Here is a 26294-nt window from a genome sequence, read left to right on the forward strand (position 1 = left end):
GTTGTGATTGCTGCACAGAGATAATTAAGATATACAATATGAAAAATACCTCTGAGAGAACTGATCCTCTAATGAATCTGAAAAGTGCTAGAGAGAATTTTGATGGGCTAATTTGTGATCAAATTCATTTGATGATTTTGAAATGTTTCTAAATTTTGAGTTGTATTACTCCAGCAGTTTTGACATGGAAGCAAAAATGTGTATAACAAAGCTCATAGGATAGTACATCTGTTTGTAGTTACCACAATTCACCACATCTTTGTTCACACCATCTAAACAAAACGTCTTGGATGTTAATAAGAAAACTATGAGCTTTCATCTGGGAGATGCGGCTGTTGATCAGGTCAAACCCTTTTTAAGAGAATTGATGTTACTCATCAATTACAAATCCTATAATTTGGGCAAAGGATGAAATAACTACTTATCTCTGTGCAGAAATTATGACAAATACCACAAATGATACCCTGAGCCTCTATATAGCCTCTATATCTGTGCTGCATACCTATATATGCTTACCACCTTGGCTTTCCTGTCCTGTGTAGTGTGAACTGTTAATAGTGACAGGTTCATATTTGCTACTCTGCAAAATTTAAAGAGATTAGACCCAAAAGAAGCAACTTGAAATTGCCTTGGCATAACCATGGGCTATTCCTTTGAAATCCACACTACCCCTGTGGAAGATTTTGGAAACATGTTCCACAGAGCGAATATGAATTTCAAATAGAATTAGCACATTAGGTAGCTCCATTTGAAACTCACCCTCCCTCTATGAAAGATTCAGGTTGAAGCTTTCTCAGAGGGTGCATGAAATTCGAATGGAGCTGCGTAATGTGCTAATTCCATTTAAAATTCATACTCCCTATATGGAACATGTTTCCAAAATCTTCACAGGGGTCGCATGGATTTCAAATGGAATTGCCCAGTGTCATAATCTGCCATATTGGTTTGTCACAATGGAGACTAAATTAATGTACCTACATCACATATCTGCAAAAGCCTGATCATTTGCATCTTTAAGCTTGAGTGCTACAAAGGTTTTGAGTTGGTAGCACTTGACACGCATTTTCGGCACAATGCACTACTCGCAAAATGTATAATACTTGCAAATTTAAGTTTAGTTGGTGGATGGCAAAATAATGCGGGAGGTGCACTATTTTACCCCCTTCCCATGAGCGACACACAAACATGGCAGAGTCGGTGCTCTTTGGGTCTGATCTCTTTGGCAAAATTAGATGTATGTAGAACTGGTGAAGGCACACTGCAAGACGAAGGCTTGATTTGATACGGACTTGAAAAGTAAGCATTATCCTCACATGCTTCATATCAGTCCTCCAACAAGATGGTAAAGTTGTTTGATGTGTGACATGATCATGAAGATCGAGTCAAATGCCACTAATATTGATTTTGAATTATTGATAAAAACAGGTGATACATTCTTCTAGTTTACATTGTTTTTAAAGTTGGATAGTCACTCACAACTTTTAAACCAGAAGTCCAATTTTAATGGGTTTGGACCACAATTTTGAAGTGAATGAATAATTAACCCAAATGCCCCACAGGCTTTTTAGTGACTGGAAGGGAAAAAAGAAAGGAATAAAGAGAGAAAACAAAGACGTTGTTTTCTCTGGGTGGGATTCAAACCTGAGACCCCTCGCATGCCCAGCACTAGGTCGCCAAAACTTAGAATCAGGTCTTTCGCTGGCCCAGCCAACAAAAGTGTACCTATATATCACTTGGGGTGATTGCAGCATCACATCCCTTGGGATGCACGCATGCGCAGTGAAGTTGTTTGTAGTATTTTCTAGTACTCAGGCCTGGTAGGGTTAACAAAATAAAAATAGAAAAATTTTCACCATTTAGACTTATTTAGTCCTCTTGATCATGCCACATATTTGTCCAAAATCAAGCCTTGGTGTAGTATTTCTCTCATATTAGAAACCTATGTGTATAATCTACCATATTGAGTTGTCAGGCATGGAGACCAATAAAGTGTACCTCTGACATTTATCCACAAGTGCCCAAAATTGGAAATTACTTGAACATTTGTAACCTGGAGTGTTACATAGGTTTGCAGTGCTAAGCGAGCACAGTTTGTTACACAACACGCACATATTAATTGAAGTTTGCTGGGCACTTGATAAAATAATGCGAGGTAAACAATTTTGCCCTCCTTAAGTTTACGTTTAATATCTTGATAGAAAGAAAAATATGGAATAGGATGTAGTTTCTTCAAGTCAAGTTAAATGAACATTTATGAAAGGTGATTTGGAGGGTTTTGGCAAATTTGGACAAGTTACACATGATTCAGTTTTGCCTTTGATAAAGATCATCTAGGATCGAAAACTCAGATCCATAAAAACTTTGAACTGATTCAGCTTTGGTAAATCTGGTGATATGATACATTTTTTTAGAGATTCCTGATAAAATATCCAAAATGGTACAAAGCCCTCCAAATGCAAATCACCTCCAAGAAAGTGGTGGAGAACATTGAGCAAGTCAATGACACCTTTACCCCCTTATATTTTCCCCTTATAGTGAAACCCCCTCCTGCCGACTCCCCTAAAATCATCACCCCCTTCAGCGACAAGCATATACATGAGGGAGATAGCGTAAGTTTCAGCTGCACCATCTTGGCGCATCCGGAGCCCATCGTTGCCTGGTATAAAGACGGGGAGGATGTGGATCACAGCATCTGTAAGTTGTCACAGGAAGGGAACCGGTATGAGCTGACGATTAAGGAGGTGTTTGAGGAGGATGAGGGACTGTATGAGTGCAAAGCTGAGAACCCTGCTGGAGACTGTACATGCTCGGCAACACTCAAGGTCATCGGTAAGTTCAGTTTTTATAGTATATTTAGGGATTCAATCATGTTTCACCATTGTTCATCACTGATCAACAACGATGCGTCCGTGCGGTCTAGCTGCCCAAGCAAAGTAAACCACACAGACGCGAGTTGGTAATTGGTGATGAACAACAGTGAAACATGATGTAAACCCTTTCAGCAACAAAAACAAGCTAAAGATTGTCATAATTCACATGACCGTTTGTCATTGCCACTCAACCTCACAAGAAGATTGGTGATTTCTCTGGTTGATATCAGCAGTAAAACTAAAGAATAAAGCGAGCAATAAAACTAAAGAATAAAGCGGTAATGTTTAGCTGCTACCTCCAACATTAGAGAATGTTTACACATAAGTTCCAGTCATGGCGAATTTTACATGCTCATGCGTAACGCGAGAGGCTTAACCTTGCTTCGCGTATACGCTACTGGACTGTGGATTCATCACCGATTAACAACATTTGGCTCCTGTACAAAGATATAAGAAGAGTTGTCGAATAAGTGATGTTCTTCTTACAATGTTTTCACACTGGATTTGCACTGGATACCTGGACCCCAGACCCCGCGCTTTGTGTATCAGCAGGTACTCATGCTCATTGTAAATTTCAAGAAATATGGATGACAAAAGGGGTAATTTTTCAAACACATTTGCAATTGCAAAATTGTAAAAATAGGTGTTCTTAATCTATGAATGAAGTGAAATAAATGAGCATATTCAATTATTCATTATTGCTTGAAATTCCTATTTTGGGAAACAAAAATACGCAAACTTGACTCAGTTTTGGGACTAGTCGTATATGTTACTGTCAACAAATTTGCAAAATTGTTTTAAAAAGTGGGTGTTTCTCCTTTGAAATGTTCTTGAAATGAGATGCAAAAGGGGGTGTTTTCAGAGTTCGCTGATAAGCATAAGTACCTCCCGATACATGGACTTGGACCCAAGTTGGCACCAACAACTCTGGCTCTGGTGCTCTCTCTCTCTATACATAAAGAAGATATGTGGGAGTAACGTCAAGTAAAGTTAAACATCTGATCAGTATATCAAAATGTCTATTTGAAATTTCATGCCTGAGCTATAGATAACAATAAATATCATTTTGTTTATACAGAAGTAAAATGTTTTAATTACCTTAATGTCAGAGTGGACAGTTATTATCAGCTGTATATCAAATGTCCACCTCCAACTGCCAAGTAAATCTCATGCCCTGAGCCAAAGCTCCCATACCTGTATTAGAGTCATGGTGCAATAGTACACAGAGTGGGGATGGGTATCAAATAAAATGCCCAGATACCTCAAATGTCAAGTTTAATCTACACTTTTGTGTTGATAGTTGAACTTTGTGCAAGGGTATACATGTGAAGATTTATAGTGATATAACACTAATTGTACTCACATCTCTCTCTGCACGATTCAAAATTTCAAATAGAACTTCAATGATGCATCATCGGTGATATTGTTTGAGTGTTGTGTATAGTTACTAAATACCAAAGGGTCAATTTGATGGTATATCAGAACATATAGGTCAACAAACTTCATATCAAGAGATGAGAGTGCAGATGTTTAATTTAGCTTGCCCCTTGCTAAGATTTCTCGCATTCCAATACATAAAGGACAAAGTTCAAAAAACAGATTATCATCTATGAACTGGTGAACTTTATTTTTGTTCCAGGGTGTTAAACCTCATCCCCTAAACTACTTCAAATAAAGTGATAACAGTGTAATGAATTGGAAGTTAATGAACAATGCCATGATGGTGAGAGTAATTTAGCATCTCGTGCCCTGGTTATTAGGATTCCCCTCGGGGGATATAACACATGGCATAGTTACCACTGATCTAAAAAACTTACTATTGTATCAAGGGCAACCCAGGGGATGAAGGATGTACAGGGGATGTAGGGAGGCATAAGAAGAGGTAAGGGAGATACGTGTTATGTTGATGCTTTTTTTAAAATGAATATGGTAACAAAATTACTTGGATGATTCGGTTGACATATAGTTGAAGTTGAGATTGTTTGATTTTAACATTATGTGGTGTGATAAAGCAAAATCAGTGTGAAGTTGGGTGTATTCAATTTTCAGTTTTCTACATGATTGTAAAAGCATTTGTAAAGGTACATTTTGCAGTAAACCCCATTGAAATTGAACATTTAGTTCCAAAGATATGAACAAATAAAGCATTTCCAAAACAGTAGACCACAAAAGAAATGTTTTCATTTGTTTGTCTATATCTAGAGATCATTATTTCTGACTTTCGACTGATTTTGCTTGATCACATCACATATTAAGTTTAGGTACATCCATTTCCTTGATTGGTTTAATGGTGACATTATTTTTGGAAAGGTTCGCAATTGAGAAATTAGAGCATCTGCATATATCAATTTCTGCATTGGCATATGGGGCTTGTATTGTGGGGCTATATAATTGATGTAGGTTACACTTCAAGCTGTTGTTTTTACTCATGTCCATCTGTTACTTCAGTTTCAATGCCAAGTTTAAACATTTCTGCTAAACCAGAACAGACTTCACTTATCAATTATCACTTTTATTGCAAGTATGTATCGCTATGCTTCAGCCAATTTGGTGGCTTGTTTGTCTTGGTAAACTTGTGAAGACATTGGTCTCAATTGGTCCTGATGCATTGTTTGGTCGTACCTGATATTGTAAATAACACTGAGATATTGACAAAGCTTCAAAACCCGAGATAATGAGCATACTGGTCTTTATTCAAAGAAAGTGAAAAATAATGAAGCAAATATGTATGGAGTATGGAAAGAGGCCACCATGCATCACTCCATACAAATTACTGGAAGATTTTTGACCCTTTACCACTGTGAACCATTTGTTCTTTAAAAGCAAGCTTGAATGTTGCAGGCTTAATTGTATAGACTGGATTAGTATCATAAATGCAAGATGAATGCAATTTACAGCAACATGGTTACTGTAACAAAAATAATGAGTAACAAATAATAAAAGAGTTGCCTCACTTGTATTGAGAAAAAAATGTGACAAGAGTAAACTCAGGATCAACTTTCATGGGCTGTATGTTAACTCTCTTAATTGTTAGAACTACCAAATTGTGGGATAGGGTTTTACGACGGGAATTCATAACAATTAGTGGTTTTTAGCGGGTTCACCGTCGGACAAGTTTAGAACTGTCAAGCTTTCGTCAGGAGTAGCTCTGACTTCTTAAGACAAAGTACCTAAGAATGAGACATGTAGAGCTACCTAACATTGGTCATTTTTAAAGTCATCATTTTGCAATGACATGTTTACATGCAACTGTAGCTTGATATATTTTATGTGCTTGTCATCTTCCTGGCTGTAATAATAAGTTGCAGCTGTCAGCAGCAAACATCACATAAACTTGTTGACATTATAATCTTGGACATTACTGTATACACTATTGAAATGTCAGAGGAAAAAAATCCATATACCCCTATGGAAGACATGACATTAGTGTCCCACACAGAGAGTGTACATTTCAAATGGAGTCACTCATTCAGGTAACCCAATTGGAAATCTACACCCCTGTGTGGGAGATTAGGATCATGTCTTCCATAGGGGGTGTATGGATTTCAATTGGAATAAGCCATTGAGAACAATAATTGCTTCCTTCAGCCTGGTTGGATCAGATCGTGCCACATATACTAACTTTAAAATTCACATTGACTGATTCAGTGTTGGAGCTACCATTAATTCAGCCTAATAATTAATTGAGTTTATAAATGATTTTTGCAATGAAATGTTTACACACAAATATTTTATGTGCTTGTCATCTTCCTGGCTGTAATAAGTTGCAGCTGTCAGTAGCAAACATAAACTTGTTGACATTAATCCTGGTCATTACTGTATACACTATTGAAATGTCAGAGGAAAAACTGTTGCTAGACAGGGTATTCCAATTGAAATCCACATACCCCTATTGGAAGACATGACATTAGCCTCCCACACAGGGGGTGTAGATTTTAAATGGTGTTATACTCACTCAGGTAACCCAATTGGAAATCTATACCCCCTGTGTGGGAGATTAGGATCATGTCTTCCATAGGGGGCATATGGATTTCAACTGGAATATTCCAATGAGAACAATAGTTGCCTCCGTCAGCCTGGTTGGGTCAGATCATGCCACATCTACCAAACTTTAAAATTCACATTTGTCTACCATTATAGGTTGGTCCAAAGCTGTAGCCAGGGGGTGCAGGGTGCAATGCATCCCCATGCCAATCTGAATAAAACGGTCCACTTTTTGTAAAAAATGTTAAAATCTGCCTTTTTTTTTAAAGGAAAATTGGCAAAAGGTCTACTTTTGAGCCTACCACACACTGCCCCCTGCAAATAAATCCTGGCCATGCTTATGCCTGATTATTTAGAGTGTATGCAACAAAGTTTGTTTGCTTTATATGACATGAGAAAAATAAGACTCGTAACACAGTGTATTGATATAGAATGGCATGCAAGCAGTTGAGCGCAGTGCTACACTACTTGTGTGTTGTGTAATGCGTGACCTGTCGCATGCTTATGTGAATTTACACGAGCGTGAGTTGGTTAGAGAGTTAGCTAGGGATACTTTATGCAGTCTGCATCTTCCTTGGATAAGTTGCAGCTGCCCGCAGCAGCAAACATCACCTAACCTTGCTGACATTACTGTACACACTTTTGAAATGTCAGATGTTTGAGGAAAGAAACTTGCTAGACATTGACAACAAGTTTGATTGAAAGTAATATGCAGTGGTAGTGCAAATGCCCCTCCAGTCAGAACTCTTGCCCCCCCCACTGTTTCCCCCAGTAAAAACCCAAAATTATGAAAATTTTGCCCTCCCCTGAAATTCACTTTGCCCCTCAATGCCCCCCCTGAAAAAAATTCCTGGCGCCACCACTGGTAATATGTATTGATTTGCCTGCTCATTTTGTTGTGTTTATGTTAATTGTTATCTGACAATTTTGATCAAAATTACTGCTTGTCACTCAAAACCTCACATAAAAATGCTATTTAAAAATGTGTTGGTTAAAACGGTTAGGCTGAATCGTACCCAGAATATTGGGCAAATTTTGGTTCACATGTGAACAACTAAGTCAGTTGGGTAAAATATTTTTCCCAATATAGGGTAAATTTACCCAACTTTTGCTTAAAATTTACTCAATACAAAACAAGCCCAATTAAATGTTGTGTAAACTTTGCCCAACCATTTTCATCAACTTTTACCCATTGTTCTGAGAGTGTAGAAAGGTTTTCAATTTGGCTGTATACTTTAAAGTGTCAACATGTTTAGCAAAATCATACTGAAAATCTGAGAAAGGGTGTCAATAGTATAACATTTTGTCACTGCAAAAACCTCAAAATTGTAAAAGAAATTTCAGTAATTTTGACCATCTTTGGATCTCAAAAGGATTAATTTGGATTTATGGGGCTGAAATGGACACTTTTGAACCTTTAATTGACCCCGGTAAAGTATCATTTTTGGAACCTCTTGTATGTGTGTATTGGAAAACTTGAAGGGCAAATCTGTAGGCCTATTCTCGAAAACTGCCATATCTGGGGGCCATCGAAAGTGAGTTGAGATTATTTTTCATATACAGCAGCTGTCTTTGCGACACAGGTCAACCGTGCAATGAGGATTGAAAATCAATCAGAACCCAACACCTTCAACAATTTTGACCATCTTGGATCTCATAAGGATTAATTTGGATATTTTGGGCCGAAATTGACACTTTTGAGCCTCTAATTGACCCTTGTTAAGTATTACCGGTACTTTGGAACCTCTTGTATGTGTGTATTAGATGTTGGAATCCAATTGATTGGAATTCTCCAGCAATAAGCTTTTGAACTTGAGGGGGCAAATCTGTAGGCCTATGTTCTCGAAAACGGCCATATCATCGAAAATAAGTTGAGATTATTTTTCTTATACAGCAGCTATTTCTGCGACACAGGTCAACCATGCAATGAGGATTGAAAATCCATCAGAACCCAACACCTTTGTAAATGTCATATGAATAGGTTACATATGTGGTGACTTATCAACTTAAATGCTGAGTGAAGATGAATTCTGGTTTAGGGTGACAGTAAGTCAATAAGTACAGGTCAGATAGCTTCAAATTATCTCCAGACATGAACACATAGATACATGGCTATGTGTACACATGATACATGTTTCGGGTTATTTGTGTGCATATACAAACTTACACATGATGAAGATGACAGTGATGCAGACAACAGAGGCTTTTAGGGTTCAACTTCTCAACATACAGTCACACACACCTCCACACATGGACACACACTCCCTTACCCCCACCCACATACTGTCGACCATGGACATGACCTATTGATATCAGCCCTCGAATTAACCCATGGCATTTTGCCGTGGGTGCCCACCCCCACTGCCGTAATGCCCTCAAAATATTTCCTTTACCCAAGGCAATCACTTGCCGTGCCCTCTAATGAAGTTGCCATCGGTGCCCCAGCCCTGCCCCTTCATTATAAAATCATCTATCTAAGTTTGTGTGTGTTTTCTTCACTTTTGAGAAATTGCCTTGGTGCCCTTCTCAAATTTTCAACAGTTGCCATGATGCCCTCTTGAAATATTACAAACTGGCGTGCTGCCTTGCCTTTTTAGTGAAAATGCCAGAATTCATTGCATACAAAGCACAGGAACTTTGACTGCAAAACCCTGTCAGTTATTATTGCCGTTAGCCAGCTTTTTCCTCCGGCATTTTCCTACTTTTCAAAGGATAAGTGTCGGAGAAATACCGGGGAAAAATCAGTTGGTATGAACAATGTACCATCATTTTTCTTTTGATGAGTTACGGTGGAATCTTCACACGGGGTCTCCATGTCTACAGTGGTTTAATTAGTGCATACCTTTCGTATTTCCATGTTATGTACAATTTGAAACCATTGATGACAAGAAAGTTTGTAGAATATACATGTTCAAAAGTATATTAAAAGTTGTTTCCTAGAAGTGATTCTGCAGTATACCCGAGGCCGGATTTACCATAGGGCCAGATGGGCCCGGGCCCAGGGCCCCCAAATTTTGGGGCCCCCCAAATTGCCCTGTGCAGTGTGCATCTTCCATTTTAGCCAAAAAACACCATGTTTTGGGCCAAAATAGCCTACAAAAATTGCAAAATTTTGCGCGCTTTGCGCACTGCCCTATGTATAACAAAATCAGCTTCAATTCGGGCTAAAATAGTCTAAAATTGAAATTTTTTCCCGCGCTTTGCACGCACATGTCCTAGTAAAATCTAAAAACTGGGAAACTTGAGTGCACATGTTTTCCTCACGGTGCATTTGGGCCTCCAAATTTTGGCCTGGCCCAGGGCCCCCAAAAAGGTAAATCCGGCCCTGCAGTATACCAATTGCACACACCTTAGGATTGGTAGGAGAAGGAGTAAAGGAAATATAAGTGCTGCTGTCTCTTTAATTAGCAAGGTCTTTCCTAAATTCGGCTATTCCAGTTGAAATCCATATACCCCTTGTGGAATGGGGTGTAGATTTTGTATGGAGTAACCCTTTCAGGTATAAACCCCTTTTGATATTCACACTCCCTGTGTGACATGTCTTCCATAGGGGGTGTATGGATTTCAACTGGAATAGCCCATTTTTGCAATATTCCTCTTGTATAAATTCAGATTAAGTTCGATGTATAAGGCCAACAACATTATATTTAAAATAGTTTATTATTAGGTTCTTGTTCACAGCCCAAGGTCATACATAATTTGTATCATCAAAACAGATCATATCAGTATCAACAAACAAATCAATGTTTTATTTTGGCCACAGAGTGTATAGTGTTGATGATGTGTCTCTACTGACATTTGCATATAAGCAAGGGTAGAGATAGGCTAGGAGACATTCTTGGGATAATTCAAATAAATGTAAGGCGGCGCTGTATAACACACCATTGTAGAAGAGTAGTTTGCTGATTCCACTTTCTCTGCTGGAGATGAAAGGATGGGATTTCACCATCTAGAGAATGCAAGAACATTGTAAGAGCCTATCTATTTTATTATCACTTACAGCGTTCTTGTACCCTGATGGTATTAGTTTGAAGTTAGATTCTCTCATTCATCTTGGCATGGTTCAGGGACTTGCGCATGAGCAGTGTGGTAATGAAATAGGATTTTGCCTTCTGGGTATTGAGTTTCGATACTGACAAGCAACTCAATTGGAGAGTTACGTGTGCATTGGTCACTGAACTTGGTCTCTGGGAATTGGGTCTTTGCACAGTATAAAGAGAACACCATTGGGTAGTGTTTCAATAGACGCTGGCCGACTCCTTGACTTTTATATACCAATTATAGTAGCTTTGGGTGATTTTCAACATTTGGGCTGACAAAACCAAATTTTGTCGATGACCTGTTCTGGGGGTGGCCAATGGTTTCCCTCCACTTGTAGTCAGAAAATTGGTTAATAACTGCCATTTTTCTAGTATCTGCGTGCATTTCAGCACAAAATCAATTGAATGAACAATTTAAAGATAGATATTCAACTTCTAGAACCAAAATTAATTAGTGATAGGCCTTATTTGTCCAAAATTATGCGTGCGCAATTGTTTCAAGAATTGAGGGTGGTCTAAGATAATCTCGGGTGGGGGTAGGGGCGCTAATTTTGTTTCTTGCCCCAGCGCTACCAACCCTAGTTACGCCACTGGGCTGAATGTTATTCAAGCTCCATGCACCTAAATTTGCGGGGGCTGAGCCTCAGCTAGCCACCCCCTCCGCCTGTTGCAAATCCTATGAATTATTTTATAATGCCAATCATGACATTATAAGGACACATTCAGTAAAATGCACAAGTTCTTTGAGTTGGTGGGCTCCAGGAATGAAATTAACCATTAGTAGTATTCAAGATTTCAATAGTTTTTCAATTGAAAAAAGTGCCCTATGTCTGGATTTTGCAAAATGTAATATTTTATTAACATTTTTCACAAAGTTTTCCACAAGCATGTATTAGCTTTGATTTTCATCTTCCCATCCTCGTGCATGTTTCTCACAGTGCTATTCCTGCTATACATTTTATGTCTAGACCTAAGTGTGTGCTATGACCATCTTATCAAACATCTTTGTGGTTTCAAGTTAAAATAGAATTTACATGCCAGAGCAGTGATGCAGAAACACTTAAACTTCCTCTTGATAGGTGAAGATGTTCCAAATAACATCATGCAGCATCATATCACATCAGCTAAGATATTGGTAGCACTCACCTGAAAGAAGTGATCTTTTCAAGTTATGAAGCACTGGGCTATTCCATTTAAAATCCACACTACCCCTGTGGAAGATTTTGGAAATATCTTCCACAGGGGGAGTATGAATTTAGCGTTAGGCAGCTCCATTTGAATTTCATACTCCCTGAAGGAGAGTGAGTTTCAAATGGTGTTGCTAATGTGTTAATTCCATTTGAAATCCACACTACCCCGGTGGAAGATATTTCCACAGGGGTAGTGTGGATTTTAAATGGAATAGCTCAATGATAATGCTTTGAATCAATCATGTTAGAAGTTGTGACACCTCAAAGAAGTGTGGACTTTCTTTTTATGCAGTGCTTTAACAGCTTCAGCAATAACTTTAAAATGAAGTTCTGCTGGGTTTTTTTCCACCTCTGGAATTGAAATTTAAGTGGCTCAATAGCATTTGCTTTATACGACATAGCACTGGCAGATCCTATCATGTTAATTGATCTGATCAACATGTACACAAATAACTATAAGCTTAATGTGGAAGGTTTATATTACAGAGAGGCCCGAATGAGGATAACTCTGAGGGATTTTAATTACTAAGATTAATTAACTATTAATATGCAGCATGTAGTCCCAGGAATACGCTATTCTAAACTTGTTCACCATGTTTACAATTTCTATCTTTACGCATAATTCTAAGAAGTGTAATGAAATTTTTATTTACTGAATTCCAGATATAACTTGACATCAATGTTAGTGCAAACTGTTTGTTTCTGTAAATATTTTTAATTGATATAAAATAAATAATACAACATCACTCCTTTTCACATACTGTATACATGGTAATTTTCACATACAGTTATTTTCGCGATTTGGAGTGAGGGACACATTTTTGCGAATGTTATTTTTGCGATTGTCCAGTCCTTCCCTATACTTGTAATACATTATTGCATATATTCGCGAAGTGTTAATATCGCAGTCGGAGTAAAATTCATGAAAATAAAACCCTTGTGAAAATTACCACTATACAGCAGTTTAATCACATCTATTCAGCATTCAACAATTCTTCGTATACTTTTTGTCTCGCCTGAACTTTGTTCAGGATGGGACTTAGTAATCACTATTTCTGTCTGTCCGTGTGTGTGGATGGAGGGGTGGAGGGGTGTGTGTGTGGATGTATGTATGTGTGTCCGTCCGAGCTGTATCTGGGGAACCGTAAGACTTACGGCGACGCTACTTGGTGGGAGGAAGGGTATCCAAGTTTGCTCCGTAACCGTATGTTTTCGGTGAAAAATATGCAAATTAACATAGCTAATTTGCATAATTTATGCGAAAATCAGCGCAAATTGATAGCGGAGTGTGTGGACAGACTATCTCAAGATCCGTCGGGCGCATGGTAACGAAACCTGGTGGCAGCTATGATACACATCTGCTGATCACCTGATTAGTTTTTCGGCGAAAAGTATGCGCATTTAGTTGTTAATTTGCATAATTTATGCGGAACGATTCTACAAATATGGTTGGAAATCTGACGAAAATCCGCCTTGTGGAGCTGTATCTGGGGGATTCGTAAGATCCCTAAGCCCTATGATGATGAAACGTGGTAGGGGGTAGTATGACCAAAGGATCTCAACCCGATTCGATTTTCAGCGCAAAATATGGTAATTAAGTACCTAATTTGCATAATTTATGCATAAAATGCAAAAACCTATTTTCTCGGAGACTAGGGGTCGACGTTCTCCAAACTTGGTGGGTGGGTGCATCTTCACCCCAGACAGAACAAGTTTGTATTGGTTAGTGCGTCAAGGTCACCCAAGGTCATCCAGGGGTCATCTGAGGTCAAATGACTAAAACTGTCGTATGGGCACGTAAACTTGGTGGGTACGGTCAACATAATGTGGTAGGGGTAGTATGACCAGAGGATGCACACTAGTACCCCCCATGTGGCCCCTCCCACACACTCAAAGTTGAGGGGGGGTCAAAATTTAATGAAATATTGTTTTTAGCTGCGGGTAGCAGCTCTATAAGTCACCATGTCCGTCTGTTAGTCCGTCCGTCTGTCAGAATTTTTTTTTTTGAAATTTTTTTTTTTTTTCGAAATTTTTTTTTTTTTTAAATTTTTTTTTTTTTTTTTTTTTTTTTTTTTTTTTTTTTTTTTTTTTTTTTTTTTTTTTTTTTTTAATTTTTTTTTTCTTTTTTTTTTTTAAATTTTTTTTTTAAATTTTTTTTCCGAAATCGGTGTCCGAACACTTTTGATGTCAAGACGCTTTGTCCCCGAAAATCGTCTGGACATCAAAAGTGTCCGAAATCGGTTTCCGAACACTTTTGATGTCAAGACGCTTTGTCCCCGAAAATCGTTTGGACATCAAAAGTGTCCAAATCGGTTTCGAACACTTTTGATGTCAAGACGCTTTGTCCCCGAAAATCGTTTGGGCATCAAAAGTGTGCGTAAATCGGTGTCCGAACACTTTTGATGTCAAGACGCTTTCTTCCCGAAAATCGTTTGGGCATCAAAAGTGTCCAAATCGGTTTCGAACACTTTTGATGTCAAGACGCTTTGTCCCCGAAAATCGTTTAGCATCAAAAGTGTCCAAATCGGTGTCCGAACACTTTTGATGTCAAGACGCTTTCTTCCCGAAAATCGTTGCAATTGTTGCAGGTTCATTTACTTCTACCAAAAGGAATTGTAAAAGCAGGCGATCGCGAAAGCAGGCGAGACTCGTGGTTCGAGAACCGCCTTGTGTACAGGAGCCAAACATTGTTAATCGATGATGAATCCAAACTTTTGCAGTTGCGAAACGTGACCGCAAGCACGTTTACGCATCAGCACATAAATTTCATCATGCCTGGAACCTTTGTTGGAATTCAATATGTTGGAAGTAGCGGCTAAACATTCTGTAGTTTTATTGCTGATATCAACAGAGAAATCACCAATCTTTTTGTAAGGCTCAGTGGTTATGATTAACTGACATTCCTAATGAAATAAATTCCTCATGAAACAATCATGTGAATTATACAATCTTTAGCTTGTTTTTGTTGTTAAAAGGGAATCAATTATGTTTCACCGTTGTTCATCACATTTTAACAACTCGCGTCTGGCGCATCTACTGAATTTGCTTCTAGTTATTACACTGTTATCATTTCTGATCTCTGTTAGAAAATTGTTATGCTGCCCTCAATAGGTAAAGCATTGATCCTTTGTTCTCTAATTCAAAAATGATGCATGTGTAACATGAATTTACCAAAAGCCGAATCCAGATTCGGCTGTCTGCCAGATTCATAACCATATCCAGTGGGGTAGATTTCTTTTTGACATTGGGGGATGGGGTTGGAAAAAATTGAATCCAGCACCTTTTGGCAACAAAATAAGTCTATGGTACAAATGTGTTAAGTGCATGAAAAATGTTGCCATATTGAAGCTAAACTGGTGAAATATGGTGCTATACTGGAATACATTTGCACAAAGCATGAAAAAAAATTGCACTTTTAGGGCTAAATTAGCCAAATATGAGATAAATCTGGTATCCCCTGTAGCAATATATTGATGGGATTTATCCCCCATCCCCGGGATATATGCATATGACGATATCATTCATTACAGTATTCTGTAAAGTATGCAAGGTGTAAGTCATCTGCATATATACACATTCCTAATTTGAAATGAAATACTACCAGATGACAGTTGCATCAACTTGTTTATTTTAACAAATTTACAAGTTTTGAAATAGGCTCTGATAATTTTTCATCTTCTAACATACTACTCAAAATTGATGGATCTCTTTTTCTGTGATAGGGTTTGGGATATTTTGTTGTAATACTGTGTTGTGTATTCTGATGCTATTGAAAATGTGTAAAATATAATGTAGATCATGTAATGTTCAAAAAATGATTTTCTTAAAACATACTCATTTCAAGAAAAATCATTTTCGTAGTCAATACATAGGGACTGGGGGACTCCATAAAAACATTTGATAGGTCGTTAGCTCATTTTCCATGTGCAGAAATATCTCTTTCAAATCACAGAATGTAACTCAAAAAAAAAAAAGAGTAAATAGGACCTCCCCACCTCCAGTCAACTACCCACTCCCCGGACCCACTCCTGACCTCTGCATCAGGTTATAACCCTTATCATATTTTAACTGTCAAGCATCAGAATTTTCCTGTTACACTTTTTTTATTGCCAAAATGTAATATGTGTTTCTTTATATTTAGTGCGTTTTGGAACAAATTGCCAGATTTTGCACAGTTTTTCCTGTTTTTCCATTGAAATATATTCTCATGCCTGAACTATTTGAGTTTAGCACTACATGTTAATCATAGGCAAGAAAGAATAGAAGATGATGTTTGTATAGAATAAATAATGATGAAATGATGAGGGATTTAATGCCAAATTTTATTTAATGTGTTAATTGCCAATCAATAATGATTTCATTTTGTTTTGTCTTTTACAGGAATTGATGCTGAGGAAGTGAGGTAAGTTGATACAGACAGGGATGGTAAATTTCAGAAATTATTGGCACTCTTCCCCCCTAAAGAAGACATGGGAATTCCCTAAAACATCAGCCTTTCAACTGTGTGAATTCCCAAGAAAGTATATCTTTTTTGTGTCCCAAAAGTGGGATTCTCCCTTCCCGCAAAAACAAACAAACAATAATAATGATGATGTTTATTAGAAAGGTAAAAACCTACAAGTCTCCATATACATAAATGACAGTCAGTAAAAAATTCACTGATCATTTGAACCTGGGACCTTTGGATCACTGGAACGATGCTCCACCAACTGAGCTAATGAGTCAGATGGAGAAGAGCAGCACTTGATGTTATTATCTTTAAGCCTTCAGTTAAATAATAATACTCTTTTTCAAAATACATTTTAGCTGACTTAGGGATACAGGGAATTCCCTTTTTTTTTTAACAAACTTGTTCCTCAAACTGAGAATTTGCATTTTTTGTTGGAAAAAAAATTAAGCCTCAGGAATTCCCAATTTTTTTGGAAAAAAGGCTTGCCTTCTTTAGGGGTTGCCATCTAATTCTTGAATAACCTATTTGAATGTGAACCATGTTGTCTATTTAGTGTTTGTATTTGTTTGTTTGTTTGTTTGTTTGTTTGTTTGTATACACAACCTACACAAGCACAGCACATGGTAATGTTTCAAATGCAAATGACAAACATAATAATGTATACATAACTTTGCCTGGGGAAATTGGTTGGGGTTGGGTGGGGTAAAAGGTCATTTTAGATGGGTGACAAAATTCTGAAATCAAAATCAAGAGAAAATTATGATTTTACTTAGACCTTAAAAATTAACAGCTAAATATTTTCCTAAACAGTCTACAAAAACATGCCTGCTTGAAATGATAAAATTAAGGTTATATGATGTATTGTTGGTCGAAGCAGCAGAAAAAAAAAGTAGTTCACATGATCTTGCGAATGGTAGTGAGCTTTAGCAAAATTTGCATTGCTCAATTCATAGCGAGCATGTAGAAGAATTCAAATCTCACAGATATACTTTTGTAGGTTCTGTGGTTCTTGAGTTATGTTGTAAAGAGGGCTGAAACAACAACACTTTTGTAAAACGTACATAACTCAATAAATTAAGCAAGTTTCCAAAGTTATGATTTGTAGAATGAACTTTTGCAAAACACCAAAGTGTTATTTTTCAATAATATATTGAATCAGATAATGAAAATCATTTTTACAAGCCGACATCAAACGTCGGCTTGTGCTGTCTTCTTCCAATTCTTTCTGGCAACTCGTGACATTTTGCGTGACTTGCCACGTTTCGCCCTAGCTCTCTTATGCTTCGACAGATTTCAACCATACTTGAGTCAAATGACCACTGGACTAGGCCAAACCTTACATTTGACTTTGACCTGACTGTGACCTTTGACCTTGACCTTATGGCCAAAAATGTTGATTTCACAAAAAATGCTACTCCTTCCACAAATTACATGCAATGATCATGTGACTCATGCATATGAATCAACATGTGGCAGTGCTTAAAACTTCCTAAAAAGAATTGAGGTCAAAGGTCATTAAGGGGTCATTTCCGGTCAAAATCTGACAAATTTGTAAAAAATATTCAAAAAATCACTGTCTGTACAAATTACATAGCAGAGAGTCGCCATTAACACACATGCATTGCTATTAGCCAGGGTCTTTAGGATGTCTACAGTTTTGGGGTCAAATGTCATTAAGGGGTTACTTCCGGTCAAAAACCAAAATTATCAAAAATGTTCAAAAATTTTTATCTCAAAAGATAAACAGACCAGAATAATATAACCATCACACATGAATCAGTGTTCCCTGATGTATGCATGGTATTTTTATTTTGGGGGTCAAAGGTCATTAAGGGGTCACTTCCTGTTTTTAGCTGAATAACTTTAAGAATTTTTATCTCAAGAACTAAACATGTTAGAATTTTTAAATTAAAATTGGAACAATGCATTTTGTCGGTGTACATAAGGTTTTTTTTTCATTGAGGTCAAAGGTCATTAAGGGGGTCAAAAGGTCAATCAAAATTTTTCAAAAAATCAAAATCCATGTATAAGTTCCGATTAAGCTGAAATTCACCAGGAATATTTCTTATGACATACTAAGCACAATGCAAGAGCAGTTGACCCAATCCGTAACCCAGGGGTCAAGTTATAGGGGTCAAATTGCGGCTTGTATTCAGCGTCTGTTGACTCTAGTTTTGGCTGCTTCGACCAACAATACCACGTATACCCTTAAGCTGACCATTAATTGATGGTCTACTTATTCTGATGTTTAGTCTGTGCATTCCAATCTTTCATGACCGTATAAATGGATCTGACCGAGATTTTTCTGTGTCATATTTATGTCACGGGTTGAATTATATTCTTGAGATACTTCCCCTCCTACTTCCAAGCTGCACATCATCAATTCCTCCCTCAGCAAATAGATTTTAATTTTAATTTTTGCAGTCTATTCTTTTTTTTGTCTAGCCTGAAATTTGTTCAGAAAAGAGCCTATGCAGTCACTATTTCTTTATGTATGCATGTACTAAATTTGATTAGTTTTGAAAAATAGATGCCAGTCCAAAGGTATCATGGCTACTAGACTCGAGCTTGAAAACAATGATCGGGGAGAGGGGGGGCTTATGATACCCCTAAGGATGTTGAGGTCTAAGGTCATTTAGGCCTCAAATTTAAAAAAGCTCTGATTTTGCTCAAAGTTGGGAGATATAAAGCCAAAGAGGAGAGGAACATGTCAAAAGCACAGCAGAGGTCAAAGGTCATGTAGGGGACAAATTTCAAGATTTCTCTGATTAGGGTCTTATTTTAGAAGTTCTATACAACTCTCAAAATGAGATCAAAAAAACAAATTTTTGGTTATGATCAATTATTGCCTAATATAGAACAAAAATTTGTATTTTTTGTCATTTTGACTTTTGTGTGTTTTTAATAACACATATCACAAACAAAATATACTAAAGTGAGCAACAGGACCCAGAGATGCTCTGAAACATTTTTTTTATATAGGGAGATTCAATTTAGAAAGAAAGATCTTACAAATGAAAAAAAAAGTATATAAAAAGTGTTAATTCTGGATATCTTTACACATGTAAAGTGAGAAAGAAATTGATACAAAGCAAAAAAAATCAAAACAGGTAAAATAACACAAACTGGGATGTCAACTAAAAATAAAAGTTGAAAGCCAACTATCTTGTGATGATGAAATTAGACAAAAGCAAAATTAAAAAACAAACAATACAACAAGCAACTCAAAAGACAAATATACCCAAAGCACACAAAATAACACAGACTGGAATGTCAAATAAAAATAAAAGTTGAAAGTCAACTATCTTGTGATGACGACATGTTCTAGTTACCAAACAATATTATGTACCATCATCATCTTCATCCTCCTCTTGTCTGGGAGTGATGTAAAGTCTAAAAATAGAATACAATTGCCACAAACCTTCATATCAAGCCCAAAAAGCCATCTAAGATATTATATCACACCAGACTGGCAACATGCATAAACTGTTATCCATACTCAGAGCAGTTGTGTAAATGTCAGTAGGTATTGCTAGACTCTGCTCATTTCAAGCCCAAGTGTCTGGTATTGCTTAATCACAAAACTGGCAACACTGGCCATGGTGAGCCAGCTCCGAGGTTGTCCAGGATTTTGAGCCAGTTGAAAGTCATCAGGGCTCCTGTCGAGAGAGGGAAAAGAAAACTTTGCCTCAGTCTCTCAGCTGTTACGGAATATCGGGCTATATAAAGGAATAGTTTTGATTCACCAAAAAAGACCAACTCGGGACCGATTGAGTGCCTTCTAGGCACTGGAATATGGAGCTTATATCTATAGGCTCTAAAAGGGTAAGAAATATCACTATTTTTATTCGATTTGTTTGTGATTTTTGAGTAGTAGAGTGAGATGTCATTGCGTGAGCTTGAGGGCTATATCGGGATCATGCGTGTTGGTTGGCTGCTGGGCTGTACGCATACTTGCCATACCACACCATACAAGAGCCTCCGCTATTTGAAATCAAGACAGCTCCTCTGCTTCATTTCATCACAAACTTTTATCTTAAAACATTTTATAATCATACAATTTTCTTGTTTTGATTTTGATAATCACTACTTTTGGTCTATCTTAAAATGATGTGAAATTGTTCAGTGTGTCGTCTGCTAAAAATTACTCATGATGAAAATTTGCAGGCTGGGTTGCTATGGTGATGAGGTTGATTTGTCATTCAGACTGTCACTGCCTTATTTGGTAGAGTGTGGTCTGTGTAGAGGCTGGTCTCCTGGGGCGGGATGGAAGCATGTAGTGTGGTACTTGCTTGTTCTTTAATTAGGAGGTTTTTTGATCATTGGTATAATTTAATTGATAACGGAGGAATATTGCTTTTATTTAAAGATGATTTTAAAACTAAAAAACCCAAGAAACTTTTTCACTTGGTGTATATTATTAAAGTATAGATTTATGTGATATAATATGGTACTAATTTAAATACTAGGTTCTCCTTTGTTAATTAATATGGTGCTTGCTCAGTCTTTAATTGGTATAATTAGATTAGTGACATTGTTGTGGTAAAATATGTTTAATTGGAAAGAGTTTATAGTATGGGTAAACTAACTGTATATCAAAAATAGGGTGTGGCACTACTAAAGTAGCGCAATAATGTAGGCCTACTAGGTTTCTTGAATTAGGATGTGGCCATTTTGGGTTACTTATTAATATCATTTTTTAATTTTTTTTTTATTTATTTATTTATTTATTTATTTATTTATTTATTTATTTATTTATTTATTTATTTATTTATTTATTTATTTATTTATTTATTTATTTATTTATTTATTTGTTTATTTATTATTCATTTATTTATTATTTATTATTATTATTATTATTATTATTATTATTATTATTATTATTATTATTTAAATATTATAAAACTGGTTCAGATCATTATTATTTAATTAGTGTTTGCCTCTAAATAGCATGCTGGGTTGTTTAAAATGTAAACTTTACTTTTTCAATCATTTGCAGTTAAAACACCTCATTTAAAATGTTACAAATTTATTTATCACTTTTTTACAATTTTGTTTAAGCTTTGATGAATGGAATATATGGCTGCATTTTTATTGCAAAAAAAATAATCAAACTTTAAAAAAATTAATAAAGATAAGTAAATAAAAAGAAGAAGAAAAAAAAGTTTCAAAGCCTTTATCAATCAAAATTTACAGCTTAAAAAGTAAAAAAAAATCCCGACCGCCCTGCCCTAATTTTTTTTTTATGTTATGCCAATCAAGCAATTTTCTTTTTTAGGCTTTAATTAGGCATATTTCATAGAATTATTAGTCCACTTTCCACATCATGTTTGTGACATTGACATTGTATGTTTGCTTGTAATAATGTATTACACATGTATGTAATGGAACCCTATGGAGAGGTTGTCCCCAAAGGGGAGGTAACTGGACCTTGTTAATACACAAAAAGCCACAAATATTTTGTTGCTTGTGAATTTATAATAAGCAGCACATTTTTCATTTTCCCATTTTACAAAGTAAGCAGTTGCATACATGTATTTATTTTGTGCTCAACTGGAAGAAAATCACACAAATAAACAAGAACTGTCTTTTAAAAAGACAATGTGGTGGAGGGTGGAAGCCAGTAGGCCTATTTACCTATAGTAAGATGAATATAACAGACTTATGTACTGCTGATTCCAACATATTAGGCCTAAAAAGATTGTTTGATTGACGTAACCCGACCGAACCTAAAAATTAGGCCCAACCCTGACTTTTTTTTTTTTTTTTTTGCCAAAAAAATAATAAAATTTAAACAAATAATAAGAATAAATAAACTTAAAATGAAAGAAGCAAAGAAGTTCCGAAGCAAAAAAAAAAATCCTGACCAACCTACCCTAATGTTACACCAATGAAACAAACCAGTGATCATGGTGATGACATATGAACAAGGATTGAAGGTCATTATTAATGTGGTTCAAGTGTATCAACACTTTCTGAAATTCATAAAAGGCTGGATTTGCCAATATGTTGATTTCAGGCTTCATGCCTGTCAGGTTTTTTTCAAGCCATGTTCATGCTCAAAAGATTACTTTGAATAACTGGAAGAAGGTTTGTTCACTCTAAACTGATTAAAACACGATCGAAGGGATAGAACAGTGAAACTAATTCACATCTTATTAGTATGAAAAGATTCATTGATAAATTTATTATGCACATTTTTGCTATGGTTTCTTTTTTATTCAATATTAAAATAAAATATTTAAAAAAATCCCAACCCCAGAAAAGTTGCAGAGGACAAAGAACCAGTTACTCTCCTCATGCTCTTGGCCTTATGTTAATTGTTGCTTATTCTGGTGCAAGTAATAGATAGCATCTGAATGAACTTGACCCCTAATGAGGACTTACACCTTTAGGCTATATACTGCCATTACTGGTATACTATGTTATGCCCAAAATAAGACATCATTCTCAGAGTAGGATGCAGGTGAAATGCACTTTCACTTTCTGACCTGTGCTTTTTGCAAGTTTCATACAAAATGTGTGTATATTTCAGTCTAATTAAAGGCTTAATGTACGATTTCCTTCAAATTTTAAATTTGTCATTATATACTCAAAATGCTGAAATAATACTAGTAATAATTATCGGGAATGGTTTCTGTCCATTTTGAGCTGAAATAACGAGGTAAAGTGAAAGAAACACTGCTTGTTATTTTGACCGTTTAACACACAGTTCTATGGGAGGATATAAAGTCATAATTCTTTGAATTATGACTTTATGTCGAACTTTGCTCTGTTTACCTACAAACACAACAAATTTGGCTGATTCCATTTAGGTGCAAGTTGTGACATGTGTAAACATTACAAATATGCCAAAAAATCAGGTTTGAAAAAAATTGAATGAATGAACAAAAAAACAACCAAAATACAAAAACAAAACAACAATCAAACAGATAAAGCAAATCCATCCACAGAGTTGAGTGAAATGGCATGAGGTCATTGAGCATTAAAAATGTGATTCTGGTGGCCTAAGACACAAGGATCTACAACATGCTCATCTATCAGGCACAGTTCTTTCACCCCAATACATTTGTACATTCATTAAATGAACTTTGACAATTTGGGTACAAAAAACTCATACTTGAGGTCAAATTTTGCACTATGATTGTTTGTTGAGGTTATTGAACTATGCCATTAGGATGAGGCAATTGTGGTCCATAGTGAGACACTTTTGAAATGTTATAACTACATTGTATATTATCATTCTTCAGCCCTGATTTTAGCACTTGGATGCTTTTCAGTGTATCTGCAGGAATATCTTCACATTATCTAATGCTAAATTATATTGAAGAAGTTATGCAAGATTTCAAACAATCATTTTGTTAATATAAAGCAGGTCTCAGTTAGCAGTTTATAACAAGGTATTTGAAAACAATGATCAATAACTTCTATAGTTTGATCAGCTCGTAATAGGCAGAAAACGTTAGGCTTTGACCACTACGCCAAAAAGTAGACCCATGTTAAGAGTGCTATTAGTTGCCAAATTGTGTGTGTTAAAGAAAGTAGACAAAGTATAAGACTTGAATCAATAATTTGTGATGCTTCTGACGAGATGTCACAAGAAAATTCTCAAAATCAAATATTTTGATATTAATCCACATGTTATAAGGCCTGCCGATTACGAGCTGATCAAAGTATATGTGTGTTACAATATGTACTTCTTGAGCATGATACATTTCTTTAAAGTTTGGGCACATCAACAAACAATTTTGTTCTTGCCATATAACACTCCAAACTCTTCAGAGGTAAATGAAGATGTTTGCAACAAACAAGTAGGGTAGCTATGTGTGATTTTGAGAAATTTAGATACAAAATGTGATAAATCCAATAGCTGCCTTGTGTAATAAGGTATTAATATATTTTATAAGTTTGTGCTTTGGTTATGGCTTCTTAGGGAGAAACACAAAATACAGTGAACACAGTACTTGAAAGCTGATGTCCATTAAAAGAATGGGACCAGAACATTAGCCCAAAGGGTCATTAACTAATCTGAACAGGGTTAAAGTTAGGGTATAGGGTAGGATGAAGATATGGTTAGGGTTAGCATTATGGTTTGTGTTAGGGATAGAGACTGGATAGGGATAGGGTATAGTGTTAGGAATAGAGTTATAATAAATGCGGTCAAAAGGTAACATTGGAGATTTGTCAAGAAGTTTCTCAATCATCATCTTCAACGTTGGCGGTTAGGGCCATGTCGTCTACTAAAACATAAAATAAAGAACAGAAGGCAGCTATTGGCATGTATCACATTTTATACCTAAACTTATGGTGAGCCAGGAAATGTTTTGCTGCTGTGTTATGATGATCCCCTATTGATAGTTAGCAAGAAAACAGATCTTCATTGTGACATTCAAAAACATGAAATAGCACGTTTTAAAATCAGTACACCAGGGTACTGATAAATTGAATTGAATCCGTAAAATTGAGAGTGATGCTCAGTTGGACTATTCCAGTTGAAATCCATACACCCCCCTATGAAAGACATGACCGGCTTAATCTCCCACAGAGGGGTATTGATTTCAAATGGAGTCACACATTCAGGTAACCCCCATATGAAATTCACACCCCCTGTGTGGGAGATAAAGATCATGTCTTCTGTACAGGGTGTATGGATTTCAACAGGAATAGCCCATTGCAGGGAGTCTTGATTTTGTAGTCATGGAAATTGGTAAGGTATCTTGTATGAGAATTTGGTTGATTATTTGTGTATTGGACTTACAGAAAACAAATATCTGTAGATCACATCTTATTGGTCAAAGAAACTTTTGGAGGATCTATTGGAATCTAGGACCTTTTTGTAACCTAATGATGTCTTCAAACTGATGAATGTTAACACAGACAAATGAAACTTCTACCTTATACAACCTACCTTCAACAAATCACGGTAATGATCAAAATGATGATTTAAGTTAGCTATTGTTGGAGAAAAGTAGCTATTATTGGAGAAAAGTGATGTAATTGTCTTCAAAATTGTATTGTGAAGAAGTATGAACCGATTACAAGAAAAAGGTCTTTCTGTTAGTCCAAATAAGAACCAAATATGACCATCTTCGATCATGGTGTCCTCCTGAGTAAACATAATGAATCAAAGAATACTTTATTGAGCTTCCTGAATGCAGAAGTATGACTTTCAACTTATTTTGGTGAATGAAAAAAGAACCACGAGGAAGGGGGAACATATACAACTTGGTGGACTTTGCACTCTATGCATGATGCTTCAGGCGATGAGATTGTTGGAAGGTATCAGGAATATTCCCGGGAATTGGAACATAGACTCTGGAATCAAGACATTTGTGAAACTTGTCATGACAACCCAGATGATATGACACATGACTAAACATTGATGTGAGTGATGAGAGGGGAAAAACATTGAAAATGGGGGCAACAATGCTGTGAAAATGTGCAGGGCTTTAAGTTACCTGACAGTCTTTAAAGGATGGTGCAGTGTTTTTTTCTTTCTGAAACTGGATTGGAATTAGGACGTACAGAGGATGTACTGGTGATGGTAAAAATGCTTTAATTGGTGCCATTGGGAGGAATTAACCTCAGGAAGGAATATTGGTGTTTATTATAGAGGATTTTGATTTCAGGAGCTGCCTACATATGGAAGAATAACACTATGTGATAAAAGGTTGTTGAATTCTGCTCTGTACTTCAACTTTTGATATATCAACCAGAGTAAATTGTTCCAACATGTGGATGAGAATTGATTTTATCATGC

The 26294-nt window shown here is 36.3% G+C and overlaps 1 protein-coding gene across 1 annotated transcript in view; it reads left to right on the forward strand.

Moving 5' to 3' along the window:
* Positions 1-26294, forward strand: part of LOC140167506 (muscle M-line assembly protein unc-89-like) — a 77345-nt gene that overhangs the window by 14464 nt on the left and 36587 nt on the right. Inside the window, exons 10-11 of the mRNA XM_072190812.1 lie at positions 2536-2829; positions 16465-16486. Coding sequence (XP_072046913.1) covers positions 2536-2829; positions 16465-16486 — 316 coding nt within the window. The remainder of the gene's footprint in view (positions 1-2535; positions 2830-16464; positions 16487-26294) is intronic.

Source organism: Amphiura filiformis, chromosome 13 (genome assembly GCF_039555335.1).
Source record: "Amphiura filiformis chromosome 13, Afil_fr2py, whole genome shotgun sequence".
Classification (NCBI taxonomy): domain Eukaryota; kingdom Metazoa; phylum Echinodermata; class Ophiuroidea; order Amphilepidida; family Amphiuridae; genus Amphiura; species Amphiura filiformis.